This window comes from Choloepus didactylus, chromosome 4 (genome assembly GCF_015220235.1).
Source record: "Choloepus didactylus isolate mChoDid1 chromosome 4, mChoDid1.pri, whole genome shotgun sequence".
NCBI lineage: Eukaryota > Metazoa > Chordata > Mammalia > Pilosa > Megalonychidae > Choloepus > Choloepus didactylus.
The window spans coordinates 60,778,942-60,798,017 of record NC_051310.1 but is presented as its reverse complement, the minus strand read 5'-3'; the positions used below and the strand labels follow the sequence as shown (position 1 = coordinate 60,798,017).

Below are 19,076 nucleotides of genomic sequence, written 5' to 3'. Positions count from 1 at the left end.
CACAGCCCTCACAACTGACCAGATTGTGCAGATGAGCCTAATCAGAAATGGCAGCCAAGGCCAATCCAGTGCCTAGGGAGACATGTGAGTCCATGGGAAAGAGCTGCACAGAAGAACACGTCCCTATTTTAGTCATTAACTTCTGAATCTATTGGCTCCTTCTTGAACCATTGTCCTTAACATATGCTTGCCTTGAAAATTTAATAAAATTCTGAACTGTTTCCTTTAGGCACTTTCCAACCATCTGATTTCTTCAAATCCCAGCTGGAGTTAGAACCAAGACTTTTTAAAGAAGAAAAGGCATGATTTTTCTGTTTGTTTTTTTTTTTTTATCTGCAGGAAAGTTTCCCAAAAATGGAGACAGAGAGCTAGGTGTGTCACTGTGCAAACAAGTGTATATATGTCTAAATCAAGCATTACCAATTTGTACCTATATGGATCTTAGAGCTACTAAAGTCTTGGCCATAACAATTAATATTATCAAAAGGATCAGATTTTTTTGTACTTCTCCAGTCTCTTTTATTCTTATAAATTAAAAACAAAGAGCAATACTTATGGGTCCCTTCCAAGAGTAAAAATAGATCTTTGAATAGCAACCTTATGGATATAGGAAACATTTTGCTAAAATGGCATCAAACCAACCTTATGTTCTTCATAACTGTATTAAATTTTTCCCAACTCTGAATGATTCAAATAAATGACAGTAAGCAGCAGAAACTGCCTTGGCAAACTATCGTTGGCATAAACTGCAAGCATTTGGATAACCATGCACTACCCAGTGGGGAGTGCTCAGATAATAACACAGTCATCACCGTCATCTCAGATCATGTGGGCTAATAAACAGATCCCTATATGACTTGTGAAGATGGCTAGGGCAAGAGTGACTACCAACTGACATACTGAACTAGGCCAGCGAGGACTGGGGTTACCAGGTCAGAGCAATGGGCTAGATCCATCCACAAGTGTCAAACTTATATTTTTCCCATTGATATAAATAGCATTCAGATTGTCACACAATTCAGAAGGTGGAGTTAAGGTATGTAAAGTCATATAGGAAGGCAGTTTTCCTTCTGGACAAAAGGCTGGTCTGGCAAGATCCTCTGGTTCGAGTTGCCATAACAGATGTAGGGCAGGGAACTCAGACTGACCCAAATGCTCAATCCCAGCTTCTGGTCCTAAACTACACAGTGGTCTAAGAAGCTGGAGTTTAGTGTATAATAAGATAAGATAAGCTATGTGGCTATGTGTGTGTGCATATACTCCTCTGCAACACAACTGAGCATAGAGGTGTGCACATGTCATGAAAGTGTTCCTAGGAGGAGGGAGGCCATGAAAGGATGGTGAATAGCTCTGAGTCTGCATGGTCTAGGCAGGGGCTATACTCTGCCCACCATCAGTGCCATTCTGCTTCTTGAACCCCAAGAAGCCTAAGCTGGTGCAAGGTTTCTCTCCTGGTTGGCTCACCTGGTGATCTGCAGTGAGGTGGGGTGGAGCCGGGTGGAGTCCGGGTGCCAGGAACTTCATGACCATCAGGGTCCACACACCAGCAGAAGCCTGTGCTGCCATGACACTGAAGTGGCAGGAAGTTGCCATGCTCATTGCACTGGGGGATATGAGGCTGGGACCCGGGGAAGGCTGTCTGTGCTTGGACATGGCGCTGCTGGTATTCACATGGTTTCAGTCCTGAGGTGGAGTCTTCCAGAACCAGGGCAGTGGTAGACATAAAGAAGAAATAAAACGTATTGCAAACCATCCACTTTCACCATCCAACCTTAAAGTCTTCTGTGCTGAGAACCTGTTCCCCAACAATTGGAAAACAACATGACATGGGAAAAACAGCAATGCACTGGGATTTTGGAGTCCTGGATTCTTATTTTAGCTCTGTCATTATCCAGTTCCTCCCTGATTCTCACAGTTTACCCTGTAACACCATAGCTGACTATAAGCAGTAAAGCAGCTCCGCTTCAGCCCACAGGGTTCTATTGCTTTCTAGGTAAAATGAATAGTACCCCAATGAGACTTTGGAGAAAACAATTAAAATCCCATTCATCCCCTGAGGTCCAGAGTTTAAACCTGAGAAGCTCCAGGCCAATGATAACCACTAGACCACAATGTGCTGGCAAAGCTCCCTTACAGTAATCCCTGTGAGAGATAAGTGATAGGCTCCTGTTTCCTAAGCTTCACCTCAAGGCTTTATCTAACTAGCAATCATCAAGGTAAAGCAGATGCGTAGGTCAGTTAACCAGAGCTGCTACCAGGTAGGATGATGGACAGGTCATACCCTGGGTTTCCAATGAACTATCAGTCAGCAAACTAGGCAGCAGGAAGTAACCAAGGAAAAATTCCAGAGCCTGGATAATCTACCAAATAAGGCCCAAGACCTGTATACATTGAGAATGGGCTGAAGTGCTGTAGCAAAGTACTGTTGAAGGAGCTGGGACCTAATCAGGCCTTCAAACCTTACCAGGTACGCACTGAAGTCCATCCCCACGATACCCAGGTTGGCAATGGCAGGAGAAGGAGCCAGGGGTATTGTAGCAGGTAGCTGCAGGATGACATCTGTTTTCTGAGCATTCATCAACATCTGCAGAGAGCAGGAACAGGGACAGATATAGAGGAGGGGAGGAAGGAAGGAAAGGACTGAGTGACTTCTGCACACTATATGTGCTACTACATGGTCTTATAACACATGGACCAATGACGAGTTGTCAACTCCAAAGGTCCTGCCTGAAAATGGGCTCAGAAGACTGTTGGACATCAACAGAAAAATGCTGACACTTAAAGGCAAGCTTAGGAGAACAAAGTTGAGGAACATGTGAGTTACCTCCCTAGATTAAGAAGGGTCAGTGTAGAAATCAAACACGTGTTGGTCACTAGCAGAAAAAAACATCCTGCAGTATGTTTCCAAGGCATCTTTTATCTACAGTGAATTCCAGGAAGTTATTACCTTTGAACTAAGCTTAGACTATAAATCATTAATTTCCTTTCAGTTACACTACAGTAAAGATAAATGTATGTAACAATCTCGTTTTTTTCCTTTCACTGTTGGCACCATCTCCCTACAGCGCTCTACAGATGCAAAGGACCCAGATAAGATTTCAAACACTTTTTCAATCCAAGTTAGAAGCACATTTAGTTTTGCATATAATTACAGTCCTACTATTTAGAACCCCCAATTAACCAGAAATTTTCTTTCCTTTCTACTTTCAGAAGAAAAAGTATAAGAAAAATATGATCAGGAATTTTGAAACCACACATCGAAAAGAAAATCTAAATTTGTCAGGCTTATCAGTACAAACAATTCAGGACTCTGCATTCTCCACATGGTACTTTGAGGATTCATTTTCATAATATACCTGAAAAGAGCAAAATCTTGACACTTCCAATAAAAGCCAAGTAATACTTCTTTTATTTACTGAAATCAGCACATCTGGCAACAGCAAGGCACTTCAGAGTGGAACTGTTAAAATCAATGCCCAATCCATGAAATAAGCTATCTTAAGAGACAGAAACTCTTCCAGAGTAAACAGAGGATAAACAAAGGTTATAGGTCTGACCAAGGCTTGAATGAAAATGAAACAAAGCAGTATCACATCCACAATAATGTGCAAAAATTTTTTAAAATGTGCAAATAGAAAAAATGTGGAATGGGATGATCCATCCTGATTGTCCTGATCTAGGACAATGAGAGTCCTAGAACAAATGAATTGCATCAATTTTTTTACTGCCTTGGCAGAAAAACACAGGATCTGGGAAGCAGGAGACTTCCAGCACTAAATTTGCTGTGACCTCTGCTGGGGACAGGGTGGCTTCTCACTTGGCCTCCCATGACCCTTATGAAATTTTTTCTAGGGTTATCCCCACCACCCTCTCTGGCCACACTCTTACTCAGCCACCCTCCAATGACAAAGGTGATTTGCCAAATACCAGCAAGCCAACACTCTCGACGTTAAACACAGACTGGAGAAGAAACTCTTGCACTGTAATGAATAAATCAGCCTTCTGCTCATTTGCAGAGTCTCTAGGGAGTTTGGTCAGCATAAATCAGTTCCTGCGAGTTAAGAAAACTCCTGAATGCTCAACATAACCAAGTTTAATATCAATCAGAGAGACTCTACCTAGTTAAGCAACTGGCCTCTCTGGTTACCTTCATTTCACCCACAAAAGCAAGAAAGTAGAATGATGAATTTATCTGCAAGGATAGAAACAAAGGTTTCCTGGTTAGTGCTACAGTTTATGAAATATAAACCAGAGAAAACCAATAACAACAAAACCCTTATTTCTGCTCTAGTCAATATGGGTTTTATATTATCATATTTAGTTATCCTTGAGGTTGGCTGTCTCATCAAAAGTCAACCAAATGTGCAAATTGGCACAGCTGGTGACCGTCCAGTTCCTTGGGCTTGGAAAAGTCTGTAAAACTGGCTATAAAACCAAAGCTGTAAATGTGAACATTCAGCCAAATGCAGGAAATTGAAACTATTCACAATACGTATGCTAAGAGTACTAACGGTAACAGGAACCCGAGCAATCACAGGAAGCAGGAATTCCTGAGGCACGGTGCCTATTTTTGGAACCCATGAAGCTGTTTCTTCTGGTTATTTTTGAGCTAAGAGAAGAGGGGACTCCCAAGAGCTATGAAATCATTTACAATCTTAAAGCTTATGCCTTAGGAATTCTGATCAAACCCTAGAGACCTGTCTTCCTCCCCACAGGTGCTGCTGCCATCAGAACTGAAGTCCTGGGTAGAAGGTAACTGTAATGAATGACCCATGAGAGGAAAGGCCTGGAGAGGCGGAAGGCAGCATAGGGCTTCAGAAGGCTTTCTTGTCTACAAGGAGCTGGAGAAGATAAATGCTCCCTGAATCGAAGTCCTTGAGCTCGTCCTTGGAGGGCCTCACACCACTATAGAAAACCAGAGTCCAGGCAGTCACTCCAGGGCCTGAGCTCAGGGCAGGCTATGGCCTCATCCCAGGAAGGCAAACACTGAGGGGCTTTGGTTGAGTCAGGTTTTATATAAAGAAGGAGAACCCTTCCCTATTTCACGGGATGTCAGGTGTTAGGAGAGAAAATATGGAAAGACTTCCAGCCCCCTGGCAAGGGAGGAGCGACCCTTACTGTCAGTGGGGGAAGGAAGCTGTCACTTAAGCATAACAGTCCCTGTCAGTGGTCTTTAGGGACTGTTAGAACACTGAGGTCAAGACAACAACGTTTGGGGCACAGTAGAGCCTGCTCACCATTCAGAGGCCAAAAGATAGCTCAACCCCAGCAGAAGCTTCCACCCTATCATCTATTAAAAGGCCAGCATCTATTAAACTGTGCTTGGAAAACCTGAGAGACAATTTAAGTGCCTCCCCTCCTCCTCCTCAGCAATGATGACTCTGGGTAATGGGCCAGATCCACTGAAATGCTCTTCCCTGCGAAGATTCTCTGCTTGGAAAACCTGAGAGACAATTTAAGTGCCTCCCCTCCTCCTCCTCAGCAATGATGACTCTGGGTAATGGGCCAGATCCACTGAAATGCTCTTTCCTGTGAAGATCCTCTACAACACAATCTGATTTTACACCCAACAAAATCACCAAGATCTATAAAGACAAAGAGAACTGTTATTTAATATGAGCAAGCAATATCCAGTTCAGGTCAGTATACGGCTTAAATTAATCCAGACTGAGAAATTGGAAAAGATTTAACTCTGCTTGGATAGAAGCCACCTGCTAGTGACTCAGACAAGATTGAGAACCCAAGTAGCAGCCTCTTCAGGGAGCCTGGTTTTTAACAAACTGTGGCTGTAGAGAAACCACACACCCTCATTTTACTAGTTTGATGGAGTTAAAAAATGCATGCTTCAAGAATGTATACTTTCTACAGTAGAGCCTCCATCAAATATCCTTTGATCACTGAGACACATGAATATTATGGAGCTTATATATATATATATATACACACACACATACATATATTTGTATTCATATTTGTATTTATAGTTACATACTATGAAGGTCATCTATTGTATATTTATGTATTTATTTATTCTGAAGGTGACCTTCATGATTAGCCCAGTCTGATGAATGCAAGGCACTCTAGAAAAAGCATTCTCTACTACTACACAATCTGAAAGCTTGGACAGCAACCCCACTATGACTAGATGTGATAGGAAGCCCTCAGTGATCCCCACCTCCCAGTCAGTATTCAAATCTTATATAATCCCTTACCCTTGAGTAGGTTCCTTCTAATCAATACAATAAATCAACCTTGATGGAATGACATTTCTGTAAGTATGGCTTCCATCTTGCCTGCAGACTCTCTCTTGCTGGCTTTGATGAAGTAAGCTGCCACACTGGAGAGACCTACATGGCAAGAAACTGAAGCTAGCTTCTGGGCAACAGAAAGCAATGAACTGAGGCCTTGGTCCAACAGTCCTCAAAGAACAAGTCCTGTCAACACTATGTTATGAGCGTGGAAGCAGATCCATCCCCAGTTGAGCCTTGAGATGACACCCAAGCCCCGGCTGACTCCTTGCTTGCAGCCTTCTAATAGACCCTGACATAGAAAACCCAGCCAAGCCATGCCCAGATTCCCAACCCACAGGAACTGCAAGTTAACACAGGTATATTGTTTTGAGCCACAAAGTTTGGAGGACATTTGTTAGGTAGTAAGAGATAACAAATACAGACTTTGGTAACTGAGGGTGCTACCTTAACATATAACTAAAAATGTGGGAGTAGCTTTGGAACTGTGCAGTGGGCCGAGGCTGGAAGGACTGGAGGAGCACAATACTGAAAACTGCCTTGAATCATCGTAGAAATCTGGACTTTGATGACGCTGCCAGTGAAGACTCAAAAATAAGTGAGGAACATGTTATTAGAAACTGGAAAAAGGGGTTCTTTGTTATATAGTGGCAGAAAGCAACATCATCACCTGCTGTTTATGGAAAGCAGAAAATACACCTGATGAATTTATCTAGTTAAGGAGATTTGCAAGCAAAGTGTGGAAGATACCACCAGTTTCTTCATGCTGCTTATAGTAAAATATGGGAGGAGAGAGAGAAATTGAGTGAAGGGCTGTAAAACAAAAAGGAAACATGACTTGATGATTTTGAAAATTCTCTCTCTCTCCAAATAGAAAAGATGCTAAAATTAAGAAATGGCTTATGTGCATTGCCAGGAAAGCATAGCCTAAAGATAAAATCTTGTTTGAAGGTTAAAAAAAAAAAAGCAGTATAAAGATAAAGCCAAGGTGTAACTGCACAACATTTTTTAAAATGTTAAAAGAGGTTACTGGGCCTCTAAAATTCTGCTAACATGAAGCAGGCTGAGAAAACTACTCAGCAGCAAACATGTATTACCTTTCATGAAAAAAGGAAGGAAGGCTCAGGATGGAGCCAAGAAACTAAACTAGATGGTGAGTCAGGAGCCACAAAGGATCATTTCCAGGCCTTGAAATCTAATCAAGGAACTGCCAACATTTGCCCAGCAGGATTTTAGAATTGCTATGGACCAGCGACTCCTTCATACCTCCCATCCCTACCCTTTTAGAACAGGAGTATCTTTAGCTGGTATCCTATGCCTGCCCCACTACTGAATATTGTGTAGATGCAAGAGATAACCTGCTTCTTTAGTTTCACAGATCTTCAGATTAAGAACTCATGAAGCTATCCTTAAGGAACTATATCTGAGGAGCTTCATCCACACCTGGGTATGATTTAAATGAGAATGTAGACTTTGAGCTGATGCTATAATGAGATGAGACATGTGGATCTTGTGAGGTGAGTGTTTTTGCTTATGGAGAGACATGAATCACTATAAGAAGGCCCCCAGTGATCCATGTCTCCTGGTATTTACGGCCTCGTGGAATCCCTTCCCTTGAGTAATCTGCTTCAAAAGTTACAAAAGACTGTGACTTCATCTTCCTAGCAGACACTCTCTCTTGCTGGCTTTGAGGAAACAAGCTGCCATGTTAGGGAAGCCCACACAGCAAGCAACTGAGGGCAGCTTCTGGCCAATAACCAGCAAAGAACTGAGGCCTCCCATCCAATAGTCCTTGAGAAACTGAATCCAGACAATAGCCACAGAAGGATGTTTCCCCAGCTGAGCCTGAAGATGAGACCCCAGACACCTTGAATGCAGCCTTGTAAGAGATCCTAAAGCAGAGGAAACAGCTAAGTCACTCTCAAAGCCCTGACACACAGACTATGTTGTTTCAAGTTGCTATGTTTGGGTGTACTTTGCTATGCAGTGATAGAAAACTAATATCTAGGAAAAGCAATTGATGGGCTTGGCATATTTTTTAAGCATATAGCTTTTAAAAAGAACCCCAAAGTAGAGAACAAGAGATAAAGCAGACACAATTCAAAATGACAGAAATCAGCAAGAGGATCAAAATAAAGAATGGCAATGCTCTAAGATTCTTAACATGGAAGAGTAGCCAATTTCATGTTCTTACTATGACCCTAGAAGGTAACCACAATCTTGTAGGATAAGCAGAAGTTAAGAAAAAGGGAGAAAGAATGATTCTAAAAGATTAGGGCAAGAAGCACCTAACCTAAATCAACACTCTGATTGTTAATACTTATCAAATCTAGGCAGAAATTTCAAATTATTTGCTTTAAACCAAAGACCTATGGAATTAAGTACCCGAAGTGTACCATCTCTGCTGACCTGAAAAGGCCAGATGCCTAAGTATGCAATTCTATAGACAATATTTTTTCTTTCTCTATGCATTATCATTTGTGCTGGTAGTGGGCAAATCAACTGAATGGCAAGCACCACAGGGGTGAATAAAAGGATTGGTACATCCATGGGGCTAAAATAAGGAGTTTGTGTAACTGACACTGACCCCCACATATGTAAAGGGTACTCTCCATCTGTAGAGGGTATATCTATTACAGGAAGAGCTCCTTGGCTGCTCAAGTGAGACAAGCATTTTTGAATTAGAAATCCATTTCATTCTAATTTGAGAAAGACTTGATCTCTATCTAGAGCTATGGATGCTTATCAGAGAGGTTCATAGCCTTGCTATATAATTGGGCCAAATGCCAAGACACATAAGAATCCAAATGAGGGTGAACATCCTTCAATAACAATGTAAAAATATCTATTTAGGGGAGGCAAAAGGGGTGAACTGAGCCATAGCTTTGGGTTATTTCAATATAAGATGTATGTTTTGAAGAAAAACATGCCACAGAGTTTCTATATAGCAAAAGTGGAAGTTAATTAAAGAGCAAAGTTCAGACAATACCAAATAGCCTGTGACATCCAGAAAGGAGGGGAGGGCTACGTTTGCCCTTACACATTTGTTCCTTCAATACCATATGGCTTCAACCTGCTTGTGCACTCAGCCTGTCTGGCTAAAACTAAAGGGATAAAGGAATGGGGGAAGGGAGGGAATCAAACACTGGTGAGGAGGGAGGGGAACCCATGCTTTTTAGAGCCACCATATAGCTCCCAGGAGTTATAAGGCTGTTCTTAACAGATCAGCTCGGTGGTACATAGTGGTAGATGCAAGCAGCAATTCAAAGAAGGGGGCAGGGGGAGATGTCTTTTAGATTTATATTCCTCAAACAGACCCTTTTCCATTCCAAACCCTTTTCCCACCATTCTCACATTGCCAGTGAGTGCTACATCATAACATAAGTTTGTGTGTGTTACTAACAGACAGCATGAAATTGAGTTTCAACCCAATGGCATGCCACTACCTATGTTTAGAAAACCTTTAGTGATTTATCCAGCTTTACTGTGTAATCTCAGTATTAACATACCACTAGTTGTAGTTTTATGAAAATTTATATTTATACCCAGAGAACTGTGTGTAGTTTTTAAGTAACAGTCTCACACATGCTATTATTTCTGACAAATTTGAACAATTAGTGCTGCATTCTGGCTTAGTGGTTTTAAAAAATATTGAACGAAATCTTAAAAGTAGTTAGATTGCTGGAATAAAATTTTTGAGTAAGTTTGTGTGAATATCCTTTTATACCTATGGAGTTCTCTCTTTCCTTTTTTTTTTCCTTGAGAGGAGAGAGGTGTAAAATTAGAGAAAGAATTTTGTGCATGTTTAGAGACTGCTTAAAATATCACTTCAACCAGGGGAACAGCTGCAATGAAAAACTGGGTATGACTGAAAGGGTTGAACTAAGCCATTAACTAAAGAGAATGAAAAATGGAGACTTTAAAACAGTAGAATATACTACTTTTCCTAAGTTACTCCAATCTACACTAGCACCAAAGAACAGAAGCTTACAAGCAGGTTAGTGGCTTCCCAGCCCTCAAGGAAATGTCTCCACCATGGAGAATCACAATATGGTAGCCAACCTAGTCCAAGGGAAATCATCCTTGGCCCTCCTTTCTGGCTCAAGAGACAAACTTTTTGCTTTTCTCTTCTGGTGATGCTAAGCCTGTTTGAATCAAGGTAAGGGAATGGTCCTTTCTGGGAGAGGTCCTGCCTAGGTGGGGATGGGCATCCAAAGCATCTTTCCCAAGTCACTGTAGCTGACCAGTAGTACTTACCGGTACACTGGTACCCACTGCCGACATAACCAGGCAGGCAGGCACAGCTGAACGTGCTGCCGCCTTGGTGAATGCACTGGGCCTGCTCAGCAGGAGCGCAGGTATGAGTGCCATCCTCACAGGGGTTGGGAGGTGGGGCAATCACTGCAAAGAAAAGAAGGCAAGGATGTCCAAGAGTTTAGGCTTGCAAATGGGTGACCCTTGCTCTGTGGGCCAACAGCTTAGACATGGTCTCAAGGAATATATTCAAAAATAATTTGTGAATATCCAAATTTGTGAAGCACTAGAAAATAATAATGCAGTGAGGAATCATTATTAAATGTAAATGACCTCTAGAGAGCTTTATTGAATACTGGTAATAAGCACGGAGTGGCCAAGCCACACTGAGCAACGGGTGCCAGTCCATCTCCCTCCTTGGTAACTGATCTTGCATACCAGCCCTTCTACTGCTGAGGGGCTAAGTAGTGCCTCAGAAATATAGGGTTTTTTGTTTGTCATGTTTTCTCTTTAGTGTAGATTGGGAACAGTTGAAAACTCTTAAATCTTCAGAGGCCAGGGGTCTACTACAGCATCACTAAGTATTTAGCAGAAACCAACTCCATAATGAATGGAATTCAATTCCACACATGGTTTGTGCAAGTACAGATAGCAAGTAGCCTGTTTTTAATGTCTTTTTTAAATGAAAATATTTGGATGAAATATTTGTTTGTTTTGATATATTCAATTTTCTATACCAACCATAGTTTCAGAATTGGCCTTTTGAACAACTTGCTTTCATAATCTGTAAAATGAACTTGTAAGAAATGTGGTTTCTCAGGCCCTATCCCACACCCAGTGAATCAGAATCTGCACTTCAACAAGTTTCCCAGATGGTTTATATGCATATTAAGGTTTGAAAAGTGCTGGTCTGGGTTTATAGTTAAAACACTAGATATGGTTATCAGTCATCAGAATGGTTCTTGGTTAAAGTTTATAACTCCCCAGAGGAAGGTTAAACACACACCCGCTAAAGGTTTCCACTTCCACTACTATTTTTTCATCCCACTGCATTAAGAAATGGCATTTTCTTTATTCTCATCTAGCTCCATCAATAAGATAAATTTGGAATTCTAGTTATTTTGGATCCAGTTTTAGGTCCAAAGTATTTTCCACAGCCATAGAAAGGGCATATCTATTACAGATGGAGCTCCTTGGCTGGTCAAGTAGGGCAAACATCTTTGAATTAAAAATCCACTTCATTCTAATTTGAGAAAGACTTGACTTCTATTTAAACTTGGGGGTGTTCATTAAAGAGGTTCATAGTCTTGTTATTGACTGGGCCAAATATCAGCACACATAAGAATCCCAACTGAGGGTGAACATCCTTCAATAACACCACCAAAATATCTATTTAGGGGAAAAAAACAAAAACAAAACAGGGCTGAACTGAGCCATCCCTTTGTGTTATTTCCATTTAAATTGTGTTTTCAAGAACATAATACAACAGAGTTTCTGTATGACAGAAGTAGAAACATTAATGAATTAAAGAGCAAGGTTCAGCACTATTTTGACCAAAAAGAGAACTGGTTTTGGCACTCACAGATGCAAGTGTGCCTGTCGCCTGCAAACTCATAACCACTCCGGCATTCACACCTGTAGCTTCCCAGCAAGTTGATGCACACGGAGTTGGGGCCGCAGCGATGGAAGCCGGTTGCACATTCGTTTACATCTAAAAAGAAATGAGAACAGAAAAGTTCTGCTTAAATCGAGGGTCCCAGAAGTCAAAGGTCTGAAAACTCAATGTTGTGTCATCACCATGTGGTTCAATGGGACTGATGGTAGGCAGACAAAATAGAAGTAAAAATGTAGTACTTTCAGGGCCAGATATCGGATGCAAGTTGCAAGAGCATCATAAACAAATATTTACTTCAAACCATTCAAGTGTAAGCCACAGGAAAATACTTTTTGAACATTCTGAGAATTCTTTAAACATGTAAAAATATTGAACATTTAGAAGAAAAAAATGTAAAATGCTGTCTTCTAAAATGTAAAGAAATTTCTACTGCTTCTTTTTTTGGCTACAATAGGAGAATGCGACTCAATGTGTGAAGTTTAAAGATAATCACAAAACTTACATTTTAGTAAATCTAAGAAAGATTTAATTCAGGCTCAAAATGCAAAACTTAAAAACTCAAAAATATCCAGGAATTGCAATAGATGTTCTGTTTTTACCAGTCCCATCCCAAAATGCTCATCTCCACACTATTTTCTCAGCCAGAATATGCTTTAGTTTTTAAACAACCATTTTCAGGTTAATAACTGATGAACCCATTGATCAGTGGAGATATAAAGAAGAAAGATAATGGTCTTCTATCCAGAATTAGCAAAGCAAAAACAAGGACCACACAAAAGCAGCACAGAGGCCGTGGCTCTTACCCATGCAACTCCGTCCATCTCCCTGGTATCCAGGTGCACACTCGCAGGTGTAGTGCACACCTGTCCCCGGGTGGCACTGGGCTGTTGTGTCACATGTGTGGCTCCCATCATAGCAAGGATTCACTGGGGTGGGGTCTGAGTCCCCTACATGGGTGGAGAGGAAATAAGACACAAAAGTACAATCAGGCTGTTGTAAAGAGTAGGCAGCCATGACCCAGGTGGAAGGACAGAAGAGTCCTTAGAACTGACTGTATACTTGTCTGTATTTTGTGGCACACCTGGATACCTTATACAATTATTAATACTCTAGGTGAGGGAGAACTATCTGTGTGCAGCTTTAAATTCCAGAATGGCTTCCTCTTGCTTACCCTCCAGACAACTAACTTTTTCTTGTTTTCAGCAGGTCTGTGCCCAAGGAATAAAGATATCCAATACCTGGCATCCTTTGATTTAAAAGTGCTTTTGCTCTATCATCTTTTGTGAATCCCATAATAATTCTATGCAGTGGGCTGTCTTCCCCATTACTGGTGGTTTTCACAGATAAGGAACGTGAGTGAGAGGCACTGGAAAACTCACCTGAGCTCACAAAGCTAGGAGGCGGTAGAGCCAGGACTCCAACCCCAAATTTCTAAATTTGACAATCTGCCACTAAAATTCAGTACTTTTATGGGTCAAAATTAAATTAATGAGAAAGTCTTGCTCTTTTAAGATTTATAAGACTAATTAGATAGGAATGACTTTTGCATTACTTACTCTTCAGGATTAGCCTTGCCACCAACCCACCCATCTACAGGTAGTGATGACTTAACGTATGAAATCTTCCCTGAAGAACTTTATTTCTGGATACAACGTAACAGGCTATGACACAACAAAACTGTAACCAGTTCTCTCAATACCCAAAACCAGCACCTTGGCACCTGTAGGCAGCCTTGGTCGGCACTGTCTATTTTACTTTCTTGGTAGCATCTTCTCCTGGATTCCCTATCATTCCACTCTAACCACTCATGCATCCTCACTCCCTTACCACATGGTGGGACTTGCTAAAAGTAAATCCTAGCCTAGCCCCCAAGTGCTTGCTGCCATAGCCTACCTCATAGACTGGACTTCCTCCCAGATCTTCAGGATGTCTGACCATCTCCCAGTGCTTGACCCACTGCCTGGGTCAAGCCCTTCTGAAGTTCTCTGTTAGTCTTCTGTGAACTAGATGTCTTGGCTGGATCCCATGTGGTACACACTTTCTTTCTGATAGACTCCTATCATCCACTTTTAAAGCAGGAAATCTGTTATTACACTGTACTTGCCAAAAAGGTTGGTAATATCCCAGAAAAAGCTAGAAACAAGTAAGGGTGAGAGGACAAGTTTTATTTGCAGATGCTCATGAGAGAAGGGGAAGAAATCTTTGGAAATTGTCACCAACAGATATAGCTCCAGGAGGGCAGCTAATGCTCCTGAAGAAAACTGTCTTATTTTCTGGATCCTTCTATGACCAGTCCATCAGCTTCTTCATTGCTTCTGGTGCCTCAATGACCAGGAATGGACTTCCACTGAATATCCATTCCTTGGGAAGCCTGATTAATCTTCTCAAAATCTTTTCTGTTGACCTCTTTTGTGGAGGTAGTTTTCCATCCATTTTCTTTCTAGCCACCATTCCATTTTGTCACACTTTTTATGACAAACTTGCTATCTATTCCAATGATGAGTTTATGCTTGGATTCTACTGGCTGTCCATTTGCAGTGCGGATGTCTGTAGTTCTGCCCTTTGTTTTGTCTGCCATCCAGAAACTGTCTCGTGTTTCTGTTCTCTCAAATTCTTCTGGTCCCCCCCTGGAGTCCAGTCTAATTTAGGTGTCCTTCCTACAGGCCTGTGTTTATTCATTACAGTATTTAATTGAGTATACACAGCACTCCATGCTCTTTATGCTGTCTCACACACTAAACTCTCAAACTTCAGCCCCTGCCAGAACCATGTCCACATCCACTTTCTAATGTACATTTAAATAGAATATTCCCATATTATTGCCCAAAGGAGACATAGTCTATTATTGCCTGAGGAGGACCATGGGTTTGTCTTTGGTTCGCCTCAATGACACTGCCTGGAGTAACTGAATCTTTGTCAAGAAAAAGGTCCAGCAAACAGCTCCAGCATTTTTTTTTGTTAGAGAATTGTAGGTTTACAGAAAAATGCAAAGTTCCCATATATACCCAATTACTAACACTTTGCACTAGTGTGCTACCTCTACTACAACTGATTAAAGAATAATATTATAATTATATTATTACCCACAGCCCACAGTTTACATTAGGGTTCACTGGTTGTTTTTATGCGAGTAACATACATATGGTCTAAAATTTCCCCTTTTAACCACATTCAAATATGTAACTCAGTGGCAATAATTACATTCACAATGTTGTGCTACCATCACACCACCATCCATTAAGAAAACATTTCCATCACCCCAAAAATAAATTCTGCACTAATTAAGCATTAATTCCTCATTCCCTACTCCTACCCTGGCACCTAGTAATTGGTATTCTAGTTTCTGACTAAGAAATTGCTGTTTCTAATTATTTCATATCAATGAGGTCATCCAAAATTTGTCCTTCTGTGTCTGGCTGATCTCACTCAACATGATGTCTTCAAGGTTCACCCATGTTGTTGCACGTATCAGAATGCCATTCCTTTTCACAGCTGTATATACCACATTTTGTTTATTCATTCATCCTTTGTTGGATACTTGGGTTACTTCCATCTTTTGGCTACTGTGAACAATTCCACTATAAACACTGGAAATATCAGTTCCAGTCACTGCTTTCAATTCTTTGGGGTATATACCTAGTAGAGGAATTGCTGGGTCATATGGTAGATCTATACCTTCTGAGGAACCACCAGACTGTTTTCCACAGCAGCTGCACCATTTCATATTCCCACCAACAATGAAAGAGTGTCACTATTTTTCCTACATCTTCTCCAATATTTGTAATTTTTTTAAAAAATAGTTGCCATTCTAGTGAGTGAGGTGGTATCTCATTGTGGTTTTGATTAGCATTTCCCTAATGGCTTTATCACGTTGAGCATGTTTTCATGTGCTCCTTGGCCATTTGTATATCTTATCTGAAGAAGTGTCTATTCGAGATTTTGCCCTTTTTAAAAATTTGGTCATTTGTCTTGTTGAGTTATAGGATTTTTTTACATATTCTGGATATTAAACCCTTATTGGATATGTGGTTTCCAAATACTTTATCCCATTTTGTAGGTTGTGTTTTTACTTTTGATATCAAGTCCTCTGATGCACAAAATTTTTAATTTGGATGAATGCTTATCTAGTTTTTCTTTTGTTACTGTGTTTTTGGTGTGAAGTCTTAAAAAAGCATTACCTTACTCAAGGTGCTGAAAAGTCTTTCCTATGTTTTCTTCTGGAGTTTTATAGTCCTGGTTCTTATACTTAAGGCCTCTAATCCATTTTGAATTAATTTTAGTATATAGCATCAATTCTTTTGCAAATGGAGATGCTGTTACAGCACAATTTGTTGAAGAGACTATTCTTTCCCAATTGAGTGGACTTGGAACCCTTGTCAAAACTGAATTCACCCAAGGTTTGAGGGTCTATTTCTGAACTCTCAATTGATCCCATTGGTCTATATGTCTGTCCTTGTGTCAGTACCAAACTGCTTTGTTTACTGTAGCTTTGTAGTAAGTTTTAAAATCAGTAAGTATGAATCCTCCAACTTTTTTTTTTCAAGATGGTTTTACTATTTGAGCCCCTTTTCCTTCATATATATCTGATGATTATCTTTCCCATTTCTGCAAAAGCAGCTGTTAGAATTTTGATTGGGATTGCATTGAATCTGTAGATCACGTAGGGTAGAATTGACAACTTAATGATATTTAGTCTTCTAACCTATTTACACAGAATATCCTTCCATTTATTTAGGTCTTTTATTTCTTTTAGCAATATTTGTAGTTTTAAGTGTACATGCCCTTTTCATTCTTGATTCAGTTTATTCCTAGACATTTGATTCTTTTACCTGTTATAAATGGAATTTTATCTTGATTTTCTCCTCAGATTGTTCATATGAGTGTATAGAAACAGTGATTTTTACATATTGATTTGTACCCCACCACTTTGCTGAATTCACTTATTAGCTCTAGTAGCTCTGTCATGGATGTTTCAGGGTTTTTTATATACAGGATCATGCTATCTAAGTCTTGCTTCTTCCTTAGTAACTTGGATGTTGTGCCAGTTTGGAACTGTTAAGGACCCCAGAAGAGCCATGATTTTTTTAACCCAATCTTGTTGAGTGGAAATGTTTGAATGTTTCCACGGAGATGTGACCCACTCAACTGTGAGTAAGAACTCTGAATTATTTACAAGGAGGTACGGATCTCACCCATTCAGGGTAGGTCTTGATTAATTCACTGGAGTATTTAAGAGAACTCAAGAGCCAAAACTGACACTGACACTTGGAGCTGCTAAGCTAAGAGATGAAGCCCAGAGTTTGCCCTGGAGAAGCTAAGAGAGGATGCCCAGATGCTTGGAGAGAAATGCTCCAGGAGGAAGAAGCAAGGACATACAGAAGCTGAGAGAAAGGAGCAAAGACAGAAGCCCACAGACATTTTGGAGAAAGTCATTTTGAAACATAACCCAGAAACAAAGGACCAGCAGACACCAGCCACGTGCCTTCTCAGCTGACAGAAGTGTTCTAGACACCACTGGCCTTCCTTCAGTGAAGGTATCCTCTTGTTGATGCCTTAGTTTGGATGTGTTTATGGCCATAGAACTTTAAATTTGTAACTGAATAAATCCCCTTTATAAAAGCCAATCCATTTCTGGTATTTTGCATAATGGCAGCATTAGCAAACCAGAACAGATGCCTTTTATTTTTCTTGACTAATTGCTCTGGCTAGAACTGCCAGGACACGTTGAACAAGTGTGGTGATAATGGGCATCCTTGTCTTGTTCCTGATCTTAGAGGGAAAGATTTCAGTCACCATTGAGCATGAGGTTAGTTGTAGGTTTTTCATATATGCCCTTTCTTGTTTGAGGAAGTTTCCTCTGTTCCTAGGTTTCTGAGTTTTTTAGTTTTTGTATTTTTTTTTTTAATCAAGAGGAGGCACTGGATTTTGTTAAATGCCTTTTCTGCATCAATTGACACAGTCACATGGTTTTCCCCTTTGTTCTGTTAATGTGGTCACTTTGGCTTTGTTTGCTTTTTTTAAATTCTTTTTTCCCTGCCCTTCAGCCTGAATCATTTCAATAGTCTTGTTTTTGAGTTCACTGATTTTTCTTCTGCCATCTCCAATCTGCTGTTGAAACACTCTAGGGAATTTTTCATTTCCATTGTTGGGGTCTTCAAATCCAGAATTTCTAGAAAGTCTTAAAATTGCTCTCTTTTGAGAGTCTCAAAATGTTCATTGTTTTCCTGATATCTTCTAGTTCATTCTCTATTCTCGTTTCCTTGAGCATACTGAAGAATATTTTTTAGAAGTTTTTGTGCAGCATTTCCAAATCTGGTCATTTGTATTGATGGTTTCTGGATTTTTATCCTGTTCCTTCGGATGACCATCATTTCTTGTTCCTTTTTATTGCTATCTTTTGTTGCACACTCTACATTTTAATATTTTATGGTGTTAACTCTGGGATTTCATCCTCCAGCTGTACCTTAAGCTTTTATCCAATATGATGGATGTCCTTCGCTGCCAGGAGCTAAGAAAAATCAAATGAAGCAAAACAAAAAACACCTTTCACAGTCTTTGCAAATAGGCTCTGTCTCGGCTGATGTTCTCCTTCAGAGTTTAATCCTATCCAGATGATCAGCCTGAGGTGAATGTGAAGTGCAGGGACTTCTCTGTCTTTTTGAAGCCTGAGTCTTATCCTGGGTTTGTGCTTGCTCATGGCCTTAGGAATTCCCTCATTTACAGGAATGGTGTGCCACTTCTACCCCCTATGAAGCAGACTCCCCCTCTGGATGCTGTACTGTATGACTTAAGATTGGGTAATCCTTTGCCCCAGTCTACTTTGCCTTAGTTTTTCTTATACTGCTTTGGCTGTCTGGAAGCTGCTTTTGCACAGGTGAGGGTGGGTGAGCACAAGAGCAGTTTCCTACTTTAGTCACCTGGTTGATTGGCATCAACATTTAGGCAACCCTAAGATACAC

At 40.5% G+C, this 19,076-nt stretch overlaps 1 protein-coding gene across 2 annotated transcripts in view; it reads right to left on the bottom strand.

The window, feature by feature from the left end:
• The window catches only part of NID2 (nidogen 2), a 94,025-nt gene that overhangs the window by 20,067 nt on the left and 54,882 nt on the right, over nucleotides 1-19,076 (bottom strand). The window contains exons 9-13 of one of the 2 annotated variants that reach the window (XM_037832715.1): nucleotides 12,921-13,064; nucleotides 12,085-12,213; nucleotides 10,506-10,649; nucleotides 2,465-2,584; nucleotides 1,465-1,710 (exon numbers count right to left, since the gene is read on the bottom strand). In XM_037832715.1, coding sequence (XP_037688643.1) covers nucleotides 1,465-1,710; nucleotides 2,465-2,584; nucleotides 10,506-10,649; nucleotides 12,085-12,213; nucleotides 12,921-13,064 — 783 coding nt within the window. The remainder of the gene's footprint in view (nucleotides 1-1,464; nucleotides 1,711-2,464; nucleotides 2,585-10,505; nucleotides 10,650-12,084; nucleotides 12,214-12,920; nucleotides 13,065-19,076) is intronic. The other variant, XM_037832716.1, reaches the window with a different exon arrangement.